Genomic DNA, 12,050 nt, shown 5'->3' with positions numbered 1-12,050 from the left:
GGCTGAGGAAAGAAAGGAAGGGGGAGGAGGGGCCGGATGTAAGAAGTTTTGTGAAAGAGCCCACAGGATGTGGGAGCTGAGGACTGGGTAGGTTTGAGGTGACAGTGGTTAACAGTCTGGAGCTGTCCCTAACCTAAATATGCAAAGCTGTCTTTTAGAATATATCAAGCCCCACTTTTTTCTCCAGTCCCAGCACCCTGCCCAACATTTAACCATTCACCATGCTCAGAAGCCTTACTTCCTGTAAGTGGGGTATCCTCCATGCCAGTGGAGTCAGGGGACTATACCCCCAAAGTGCTAGGAGGGGAGAGCAATCTGTGTGGTGAGTTTGAAGGGAAAGAATGAAAACCCCTTCTGCCTCTCCTCCTCCCCATCCCAGTCTTCCTTTCTTTTGTGCAGCCCAGGCTGGCCTCAGAGTTGCTTTGTAACCAAGGATGACTTTGCACTCCTAGTTCTTCTGCTTTCACCTTCTGAGTGCTGGGATTGTTGTACCCATTTCTCGAAACCCCCAGAAACCACCAAGGAGCCAGTTTCTGACGCAAGTACATAAAGATCCTTTTACTCAGGTTCAACCTGGGCCACCACATGGCAGATGGAAGGAAATGTGGCTACACCCATGAGCCCAGATGTAGAGAGTTTTTATAGGGAAAAACCACAAGCAGGTTGGCAACTTGGGATTGGGTAGAATATGGGGCAAGATGATTTTTTTGAAACTATTGGTCTAGACTTTGGATGCGAAACCACATTTGAAACCATTGGGTTAGACTTTTAGTGGGGAACTGGAACCTGCTGAACAGGATTATCTGGACTGCTCAGCAGGATTGTCTAGATATCTTCAAGGGCCATAAACTGCAGACAGGATGTTTGCAGGAGGATAATGCCCTGTATTGTTCGAGTTGTCATGGCACATTCCTGAGGTCCTTCCTGGAACTGAGTACAGCAGGTGGTCTAAGATGGTGGCCCTTTACCCTAAGATGGAGACTTGTAAAATCAAGTGTAGACCTTCACAGGATGATGGGTATGCACCAACCAATACCTGGTTTATGAAGTGCTGGAGATGGAACCCAGGACTTTGTACATGCTAGGAAAGCACTCTATCTCTGAGCTACTTTCCTCAACCTTGTTTTTCTTCTTCTCTTCTGTTCCCTTTACTTTCTCTGTACCTGTCTCTTCCCTCCTTCCATTTCAGTGCTGGGTTGAAACCCAGGCCATCATGCATACTAAGCAAACACTACCAACTGAGCTGTTTCCCCAACCTTTTACTTTTGGGGGGGAGGGGTAATAGAAATTTATTTACTTAAAATTGCAATTAAATTAATTTTTTTTGCTATGTGTGTGTACACAAACATGTACCATGTTGTGCATGTGGAGGTGAGAGGACAGCTAGTAGGAAATAGTCCTCTTCTCCCATCGTGTGGGTCCTTGGTGTGGAACCCACGTTGTCAGTCTTAGTAGGAAGCACCTCTACTTGCTGAATTATCTCACTGGCCTTAAACAATTTATGTACTATAATTATTATTTTAAATACTTATTTATTTTTATTTATGTATATAAGTGCTTTGCCTACATGTGTGTACATATATCCCATGTGTGCCTGGTGCTCAGGGAGGCCAGAAGAAGGTGTTGGATACCCTGAGACGGGAGTTATGGATGGTTGTGAGCCACCTCGTGGGCACTGGGAATCAAACATTGGTCCTCTACTAGAGCAGTTAGTGCTCTTAACCACTGATTGATCTCTCCAGCCCCTTATTTGTTATTAGCAGGAAGGGGCACTCAAAAAAGGAAAACTTTGCATAGTCAGTTCTCTCATTCCACCTTTATGTCGGTTCTGGGGTTGCCAGGAGTGAACAGCAAGCTCATTGGCCTTATAGCCATTTCACTGATCCTCTTCTTTCATCAAAGCTGTTTTTGGGGTGAGGGGCTCATGAGGCCTCAACCCTAGACAAAGAATTACAGGCAACTAAGGGAAGCTGAGAGCAGGAGAAATAGTCTTCCCCAAAGAAGAGCACACCATTGGTTATCCAATACCAGATATGAACCCCTGAAAACATACACATACAAGTGACATTATATAGACCGAGTAGGTTGTATTTGTATATATTAGGAAGGAGAAAGTGATGTAATTATTTTATAATCTCAAAAAATTTTTTAAATAAATAAATCTTAATTTTTAATCTATTTTTTGAAACCAGGCAGAGGATACACATCTTTTTTTTTTTTTTTAAAGATTTATTTATTTATTATTTATACAGTTTTCTGTCTTGCACATATCCATGCAAGCCAGAAGAGGGCACCAGATCTCATTACAGATGGTTGTGAGCCACCATGTGGTTGCTGAGAATTGAACTCAGGACTTTTGGAAGAACAAGCAGTGCTCTTAACCTCTGAGCCATCTCTCCAGCCCCAAGGATACACATCTTTAATTCTAGCACTTGGGAAGTAAAGGCAGACAGAGCTGTAGAAATTCAAGGCTAGCCTGGTCTACACAGTAAGTCAGTCTCTCTCACTCTCTCTCTCTCTCTCCCTTTCCTCCTTCACTCCCTTTATCTCTTAGTGCTGGGATTAACCCCATGCTAAGCAAGTGCTCCTAAACTGGAGTGTAAAAGAGCTCAGAGATGGAATGGTCTAGCCACACTCAAGGACTGTTAAATGCTTTTGCAGAATGATTAGCCAACAAGAGGCCTGATGAGGCCCAGCTGCACCCTTGTGCTTGCTTTACCAGCCAAGCTTGGTTTCCTAAGGCAAATGCAGAGGGAAAAGGACTAGATGAGCTTTTCCGGACAGCCTTCCCTTCACCCCCCAGAAGGACCTTATGAAGCCCAGAACATCCTTACAATCAGCTATGTAGGGCCTGAGGAGATGGCTCAGTGGGCTAAGGTCCTCACCACCAAGCTCGATGACCTGAGTTTGATTCCTGGAATCTGCACGGTAGAAGGAGAGAACTAACTTCACAAAGTTGTACACACACACACACACACACACACAAACATGCACGCACGCACGCACGCACGCACGCACGCGCGTGCACACACATCAATAAATATTTTAAAAGTTTTTAAAAATAAGCTATATAGTCAAGGCTGACATTGAACTCTTGATCTCCCTGTCACCATCTTTTGAGTACTGAGATCACAGTCATGTACCACCATGCCCAATTTTATGTGGTCCTGATGAAACCCAGGGCCACATGCTTGAGAGGCAAGCACTCTACCCACTAAGCCACATCCCAGCCCCAGAAATCAGTAATTTACTCCTTGCTTTTACCTGGTACATTTATTGCCTCAGTGATGACAGAAAGGTAGAAAGGCCAGATTGTCAAAGTCCCCTAACCCTGGACTGTGCACAGCACTTTGCTCACAGGGCAGGATTTGATTCATTTCATACACACAAGGCAGCTGGGAGGTAGGTTCTGCAGCAAATCCTATCGGACACATGATGAAATGGAGACTTGGACAGCGATTCAACCCATGGGAGTCAAGCACCAGGCATGGGGTGTGACAGTGGTGATCTTTTACACACAGGGCCCTCACTGGGCTAGAGGCCATAGGCCTGAGTATTCTGGCCAGTGCAGCCAGGGTAATCAAAGCTTCAAGTTGCAGGGCTTGGTTCCCTGGCAGCCAAGCAGACAGGCAGGTGGATGGACAATCAGATCTTCTCCACATAGTTTCCTGGGAAGAGACCTTCCTGGCCATGCAGCCGGCCCTTCCACCAGCCAGAGGAATCTATGGGAGAGAAGAGCTTGAGGTGCCCAGTGTACACTGGAGAAAGCATGCATGCTTACTCTGTGTCTGTCTTATATTCATCTTGGATATTTTGTTTGCTTTGGAGACATGGTATTGTATGGCTCTGGCTGTCTTCAAACATACTATACATGGGACTGGGGAGATAGCTTAGTGGAGAAAGTACTTGTTATACATGTGTGAGGACCTGGGTTTAGTTTCTCAGAACCCATGAAAGCTAGATGCAGTGGTATATGACACATCTGTTATTCCAGCTCTATGGTGAAACAGAAGGTAGAGACAGGAGAATCCCTGGAAACTCTTGTGTTGGGGAATATTATTTTGAGATGTGTTACTTTTGTTGCATTTGTTTGACTCTGTGAAGTTGTGTTACTGTGCCTGTCTAAAACACTTAATAAAGAACTGAACAGCTAATAGCAAGGTAGGAGAAAGGATAGGCAGGGCTGGCAGGCAGAGAGAATATATAGAAAGAGAAATCTGGGAGGGAAAAAGAAGTAGCCAGAGAAGGAGGAGGTCCCCAGGGGCCAGCCACCCAGCTACACAGCAAGCCACTGAGTAAGATTAACAGAAGTAAGAGAACAGGAAATACCCAGAGGCAAAAGGTAGACAGGATGATTTAAGTTAAGGAAAGCTGGCAAGAAATAAACCAAGCTTGGGCTGGAGAGATGGCTCGGTGGTTAAGAGCACTGACTGCTCTTCCAGAGGACCCAGGTTCAGTTCCCAGCACCCACATGGCAGCTAACAACTGTCTGTAACTCCAGTTCCAGGGGATCTGATGCCCTCACACAGAGATACATTCAGGCAAAACACCAATGTACATGAAATAAAATAAGAAAATTTAAAAAAAGAGAAAGGGAAGAAAGAAAGAAAGAAAGAAAGAAAGAAAGAAAGAAAGAAAGAAAGAAAGAAAGAGAGAAAGAAAGAAAGAAGCCAAGCTAAGGCTGGGCATTTATAAGTAAGAATAAGCATCTGTGTGATTTATTTGGGAGCTGGGTGGTGAGCCCCCCAAAAGAACAAAAACAAACAGCAACACTCTTGGGTCAGCTAGCCTGGCATATATGGTAGTGAGCAACAAAAGATGCTGTCTCAAACAAGGTGGAAGGTAAGGACTGACACTCTAAGTTGCCCTCTCACCAATATGTGCACACCATCATACATGTGCACCTTCGTAAAACACAGGAATGCACGTGTGCATCCACACACATGCACACATACAGACACATGTGCCCATGCACACATACTCACAGATACAGATGAAGACATGTGCATGTGTGTGCTATGTTGCTGAGGTTATCCTTGGACTCTTTATCCTCCTGCCTCTGTTTCCTGAGGACTGTGATTATAGGCATAAGCAATCACATTCACTTCTGTTTTGTTTGGAGACTGGTTCTGTCTCCCTGAGTAGCCCAGCTTGGCTTTATACTCTCCATCCTCCTTTCTCAGCCTCCGAAGTTCTAGGATTATATGTACGTGCCATTATGTATGGCTATCAACATTTAGATCTGGAGGTAGGGCATTGGGGATTGAATCCAGGGTGTTGTACATGCTAGGCAAGTGTTCTATTGCTGAGCAGCTTACTGATTGAACCATATTCCCAGCACCAGACTTCTCTCTCTCCTACCCTTCCATCCTCTCCCTCATCTCTCCCTGACATTGAGGATGAACCCAGAACCTCATGCATGTGAGGCAAATGCTGCACCACTGATCTACACTCAGTCTCTGTCATACTCCAGATGATTTGCTTGCACTCTTCTATCCAACCACCCCCTTCTATAGATGCCCTCCTTCAACCCCCAGGTTCAGTCAGGAATATCCATGACATCCAGGAGGCCCTGCTATCCACTTCTGGAGTGTGTGATGAGTCTACAGCCCTTCTGGAGTCATCCCAAAGGATGAAGGTAGGAATTGGGCAGGGCCATTCAGACTCAGCTTCCTTCCTACTCAGGGATTTGTAAAGTCAGTTTTTACTGACAATAATAAGGCTACAGCCTGGCATGGTGGTGCTTCCCTGTCACAGGAGGCTGAGGGAGGCTATCCTTAGTGAGTTCAAAGGCAATATAGCATGACTTTGTTTCAAAATAAAATAAAATAATAAAAAAGCTTAGGCATGAGGTGTGAAGAAATGAGGCCAAAGCCCTAGGTGCTTTAGGAGGTGATGTTCAGAGACTAGCTTTTCCAGATTATGTAGCTCTGGTGAGGCTATGAGTGGATACCCCATCTGCTTATTTATTTATTTCTATGAGTGTGCACCACTACACTCAGCTTTAAGTTTTTTTGAAATTACACTTTCTTTTTCCATAATGTGAGTGCATGGTATGCACCTCTGTGTTGTGTGTTTTTGCATGTGTGTAGGTGCCCATGCATGTGGGTGTCTGTGCATGTGGAGACCCTACATTGTCATCCCCTTCTGCTCATCCAATGAGGCAGAATCTCTCAGTCAGAACCAAAGCTCGATGATACAGCTAGGCTTGCCAGCTAGCTTGCTCTGGGGACCCTGTCTCTGTCTTTGGAGTCTGGAATTACAGATAGACTACCACACCCACTCAGCATTTACTGGTATCTGGAAATCAGAACTCTGGTCCTCATGTTTTCAAGGCAAGAGCTTTAACCAAGGAGCCATCTCCTCAGCCTTGTGCATGTGCGTATGTGTGTGTGTGTGTGTGTGTGTGTGTGTGTGTGTAGGTCAGAGTCCATTCTCTCCTTCCACCATGAGAGTCCTGGGGATGGAACTCAGGTCATTAGGTTTGGTGGCAATGACCTTTACCTACTGGGTCATCTCACTGACTCTTGCCCCCTTGTTCTTGTATGGCTATGCAGTAATGTGTAGCTGCCTCACTGTGTCAGGGTTGTGAACACTCCCCACTCTCAACCTCTGCCCCGGAATACAAACCTTCCATGAGAATCTCAATTACTTCATTCACATTGAAGCTCAGCTCATCCACATCTTGGCCTATGTATTGGTACAGTGCCCGGCACCTCGGGCCATGGATCCGTGGTTGGGGCTTGGGCCGGCCCACACCTGGCACAGGTCTCTGCCCTATGCTTCTCTTCCTTTGCATGCTGTAGAGGACAGCGTGGGTCTCATTACAACCCTAGGTAGATACTCCTCTATCCCCTGACCACCTCATGGGGCTATGCCCTCCACCTCTTCCCACCTACCCTGCTACACCCTGGTCAGGCACATTGAGGAATTCTGTGTTGTGCTCTGAAGGTGGCCGTGCCCGGGGACGTCTGCTGGCTCCTAGGGTTGAGGATGGAGGGCCCCGGGGAGGCCTCTGGGAACTCCTTCCAGATGTGATCTCCAGGGGTAGGGGCCCTGCCCTGGAAGAGGGTGGTACCCCATTTCGATTCACACCTATGATGGAAGCAAAGATAGAAATATCTGTCATGAGTGGCTGTGAACATTTGAGGAGTTGGCTCTAAGTTCTGAGCCTGACAGAAGATGCAGCCACTCTCAACCAGTATGGTCAAAACTGTGTCTGAGGACTAGGAGTGGTGATGCTCGCCTTTAACCCCAGCACCTGGGGAGGAAGAGGCAGGTGGATGTCTGTAAGTTCCAGAGGTTCTGCCAACTAGGACCACATAGAGTGCCCTGTCTCAAAACCAAAAACATGGTGATGCATTTAACCCCAGCACTTGGGGAAGCAGAGGCAGGTGGATCTCTTCTCAGAGTTCCAGGCTAGCCAGGACCACTTAGAGAGACACTGTCTCAAAAAAACAAAACAAAACAAAACAAAAACAATGAAACATGGTGATGCATTTAACCCCAGAATTTGAGGAAGCAGAAGCAAGGTAGATCTTTGTAAGTTCCAGGCTACATATCAAGATCCTTTCTCAAAAACAAAACCAGGAGCCTGATGGTGGTGGCACACACCTTTAATCCCAGCACTTGAGAGGCAAAGGCAGGTGAATCTCTGAGTTCAAGGCCAGCCAGGGCTACACAAAGAAACCCTGTCTCCAAAAAACAAAAACCAAAAGGAAAACCAAACCAAATCACCAAAAGAAAAAAAAAAAAAGAAAGAAAAGAAAAAGGACAGAGTCTGAATTAGAGAGCCCGGAGGTAGGAGGATCTATAAGGAAAGCTCTGCAAGATGCTGTTATATCCATAGGAGGGCTTTGTGAGTGGCTTTATGTATTATTATTGTATGTGTGGGGCATATGCCACAGCACTCACTTGCAAGTCTGAGGCCAGCTCTGCAGACTTGGTTCCCTCTTTCCACCTTCACTTGGGTTCTGAGGATTGAACTCAGGCCTCTAGGCTATGCAACAAGAGCCTTTACTTGATGAGGAATTGGTGGATTTCTTTCTTTCTTCATCTTCCTTCTCCCCTTCTTCCTCCTCCTCCCCTCCTTTCTTCTCTCTCTCTCTTCCTCTTCCTTCCCCTCCTCTCCCACTTCCTTTGATTCAGGGTTTCACTGCATAGCCCTAGCTGGCCCAGCACTGGCTATGTAGACCAAGCTGGCCTTGAATTTTCAGAAATTTCCACCTGCCCTTGCCTCCTGAGTCCTAGAATTAAAGGTATTTACCACCACACTGCCTGAATTTCTTTCTATCTATGTATGTATATATGTACGTATGCATGCACATATGTATGTGTCTGTCTGTCTGTTTATCTATCTATTTTTGGGACAGGGTCTCTTGTAGCCCAGTTTGGCCTCAAACTCCCTGTGTAGTTGACAGACCCTGATTTATATAGTTTTCTGTATGCTAAGCAAGCATTCTACCACTGAGGTATAAGTGGTGTGGGGACTTGGATGGCAAGTCTAAGCAAAGGTCTAGGTGTAAGGATTCTGTCCTTAATTACGCCATCAGCCTGCGACGGTGTCCCAGCCTAAAAAGCAGATGGACCCTCTGTGTGTCCCTCTCTTTCCTTTCCGTTCCTTCCTTCCGCCCCCCCCCCTTCCCCACTCTCTCCCAATAAAGCTCTAAAAAGGTAACCATGGCTGTGATTCTTCCAATCAGCACTCTCCTCCCCCGGCATGGCCGTGGTGGGCAGCAGCCAGCCAAGAGAAGCAGCGCCACAGCGTAACCAACACTAAGGGCAAGAATAAATTTGATGAGTTGGTTAAATAAAACGTAATTTACAGGCTAGGATTGTGCCGGATGGTGGAAGAGGTCAGATCTTAAAGATATTCCCAATTATGCTTCTCCCGTATCTTGTGGTAGATGGGAGAGCTATAGTGAGTTGAGCCCCTGTTGTTAGATTCTGAAGTCCACAACAAGTCACCAAGAGTTATCTCCTCACCTCTGGGGGGCCCAGGGGCTGCTCGAGTAGGGGCCTGCGCTGACCTTCGAGGTCTTCCCTGCGCTAACCCCTTCCGTGTAGGCTCTGAAAGAAAAAAGCAGGGATAGATTTGAGTAGTGGCCAGGCCACACCAGGTGTGTATCTAGGTTCTCCAACATTTCTCCATACTGGTTCTGCTTGAGACCATGCCTCGCTCATGCTTATTGGTTCTCCCATGTTAGTTGCAGGTGGGGATTCCACCCTTCCTGATCCTACCCCTCACCCTCCCTATTCTTTGAGCTCTCTCACTTCAGGACACGCCCCACCATCTGTTGATAGCTTAGGGTTGCTCCTATGGCCACGCCCCTTCACGTTTTCCCTCTCTCATTGGTCATTTCTCTAAGGCGGGATATCTTCCTCTATACCTTGACCCTTGAGGCCCTGGCCTCTCTAGACCAGCTTAGCTAGCTCTACCCCCACAAAGTTGATTGGTCTTCATCAGGCCTCGCCCCCACGATGCCCATCTCTGGTTCCCCCGGACTTACTGGTGCTCTTAGGCAGTCCGTCTCCAATGCCTACAGTGAGAGTTCGGCCCCCAGCTTTGAGCACAGCCAGGTCACCTGTCCCGCGGGAAAAGGTGACGTTCCGGGTACTGCCTCCGCCCCAGCCTTCCTTCTTCACCCGGAACTGTAGTCTAGGGGAGAGAAGGGAGCTTGAGGGCTCCAGTTGGGGCTTCCTCTTCCACACCCAACCCGTGCCGGGTCCTCTCGGTAGGTCGGGAGCACCGCGCATAGGCTGGGCTCAAATTGGCTGTGGGTTGAGGAGCATACGTGTCGCTGAAGGTGAGGGGTAGAGGCCTTCGCGCTGCCTCTTCAAAGCGCTTGCACAGAAGGCTGACAAATTCGGTCTTGAAGATACTTTCCAAGAAGCTGTCAGCAGCCTCTTCTTGGAGGATGAAGAAGTCATCCTGTCTGGTGCTGGGGAAAAGCCAGGAGAGTGCCAAGTGAGGGTGCAGGAAAACTTGTAGGGTCCAATCTGTGAGGATCAAATTGGGGGAAGGGAGAAGGAAGAGCCCGAGAGGGTGGTAATTGGGAAGGACCAGAGGTCAGATAGGAAGAGAGACAGAAATTGTCTCCACACAGAGATCATGAAAGTAGGGCCGGACCTGAGTTGCATTCCCCAAGGCCCACATGGTGGGATTACTTTCCACTGACCTCCACTCAATGTGATGTGATGTGTGCCCCCCCCAATAAAAATGTAATAAAACAGTTTGTTGGAGATCATGGAAGTAGGGGTTAGTAAATGTGGCAGGAAGGGACAAGAGAGCTCCAGGGACTTGACCTTACCTGAGGGATACCCCTCGAAGGGCCTGGATCTCCAGTTTCTTCTTCAGGACTTCATGAACCATACCCTTCTCTGGTCCCTTTTTGACCTTCTCTCTCCCAATTACATACACACACTTGGGGGTCAGGATCAAGTCCCGTTTGATGGGCTGTGGAGAGGCAAGGCCAGAGGCTAATGGCTGGACTCTAGGGCCTGGGCAGTCTGGCAGTGGAGAATTAACTCTAGACAAGGGTGGGGCTTGCAGGGAAGGTGACTGGGAAATTCCTCCAAGTGGAGGTGTGTGAGTTGCTAAATCATGTAAGAAATAGAATAAAAGTGAGGGTATATTGGTTAGGTCAGTTGACAGGTACAAGATAGAAGAAACACCTGATGGATGTGGTCCCTGTGTGTGTGTTGTGGAATGTTGATGACTCTTACCCTCTCTGCAGCCACATTTACCCTCAAGAGATTTGCACAAGATTGGGCCCATTACCTTTTGGTGATGGGTGAGGGGTTCATGAGACCAGGGTCCTGAGAATTTGTAGACAGTTAATGGTTGCTAGGAGGGACTCATGCAGTCCTACCCCTCTTTGAAGATCTATAAGCAGTTAATGGTTTGTGGGGGAGAACGAGAGACATTTTCTCTGGTGGTGTAGTCAATTCTAAGTTGCCCATGGTTCTGTAAGTAACCAATCCTTCAGCCTTGCTCCTGGAAATAACCTGAATTAAACTTACTGTGTCACCAAGCTATACTTTAATGGAATCATTTCTTTGGTCTACCATTGATTGTCCTATCTGGAGTGAATAGACATTTGTTAGCCTCTCTAGGAAATGTTCACAAAGCTGTATGCATGTGTATGGTTCTGTGCTGGGAATGGAATCTTTCTTGCATGCTAAGCACACACTCTGTCACCAAACCACATGCTCTTGGCTTAGCTTATGTAAAGGCATGGATTGCTTGCGTGAGTGTATACAAGTTACAGAGGCAGGTAAGAGTATATGGCCTAAACTGTCTGATCGTGGTGGGACACACTTGTAATTCTGGTGCTCAGGAGGCACCAAGTTCTAGGGCAGGAGGATTGCAAGTTCTAGGCCAGTCTTAGGATGAAAAGAATAGAAAAGTAATGATCATAAGTAAGGGACATGTGTGTATATGAACCACACGAGTCTATGAGTTTGTACAAGAAGGCAGGTATGTGTCAGAACACGGTCAACAGAATGATGCATGGTGAACAATGCCTTGGAGAACTGTGAGACAGGCTCCATCAAAAAAGGCAGAGGGCCTCTTACCTCAGGTGCATTTTGTTCTCTGGATTGTACTTGGACGTGACTTTGCACCTCTCGTGACAAACATTTATATTAATTTATAAGACATGCTTATTCTTTTTTGTTTGTTTGTTTTGGTTTTTTGAGACAGGGTTTCTCTGTGTAGTTTTGATGTCTGTGCTGGATCTCACACTGTTAGACCAAGCTGGCCTTGAACTCACAGAGATCCTCCTGGCTCTGCCTCCCAAGTGCTGGGATTAAAGGTGTGTGCCACCGCCGCCTGGCCAGACATGTTTATTCTTGTTGGATGTTAGAACATGACTCTAGAACTAAATCTGGTCAGTGTACCCTGAATCTCTGGATTTGGCTTTCTGCCTTGCTTTCATGCTTTCCCAGATATAATCTATTGTACATGCCAGGCAATTGTGGTTAAATTGGTCTGTCCTAAGGAAGTTCTGGGAGAGGGCTCTGTTAATATTTAGTATGTACTTACTGAT

At 46.8% G+C, this 12,050-nt stretch overlaps 1 protein-coding gene across 1 annotated transcript in view; it reads right to left on the bottom strand.

Annotated features, from left to right (window-relative positions):
- Positions 1 to 3,254: 3,254 nt before the first annotated feature.
- The window catches only part of Myo1f (myosin IF), a 52,877-nt gene continuing 44,081 nt past the window's right edge, over positions 3,255 to 12,050 (bottom strand). Inside the window, exons 22-28 of the mRNA XM_028859915.2 lie at positions 10,311 to 10,456; positions 9,795 to 9,941; positions 9,510 to 9,658; positions 8,986 to 9,069; positions 6,900 to 7,095; positions 6,631 to 6,800; positions 3,255 to 3,722 (exon numbers count right to left, since the gene is read on the bottom strand). Coding sequence (XP_028715748.1) covers positions 3,646 to 3,722; positions 6,631 to 6,800; positions 6,900 to 7,095; positions 8,986 to 9,069; positions 9,510 to 9,658; positions 9,795 to 9,941; positions 10,311 to 10,456 — 969 coding nt within the window. The 3' untranslated portion in view covers positions 3,255 to 3,645. The remainder of the gene's footprint in view (positions 3,723 to 6,630; positions 6,801 to 6,899; positions 7,096 to 8,985; positions 9,070 to 9,509; positions 9,659 to 9,794; positions 9,942 to 10,310; positions 10,457 to 12,050) is intronic.

This window comes from Peromyscus leucopus, chromosome 22 (assembly GCF_004664715.2).
Source record: "Peromyscus leucopus breed LL Stock chromosome 22, UCI_PerLeu_2.1, whole genome shotgun sequence".
Taxonomy (NCBI): domain Eukaryota; kingdom Metazoa; phylum Chordata; class Mammalia; order Rodentia; family Cricetidae; genus Peromyscus; species Peromyscus leucopus.
The sequence above is the reverse complement of the archived record's forward strand: the minus strand, read 5'-3'. Positions and strand labels throughout refer to the sequence as shown.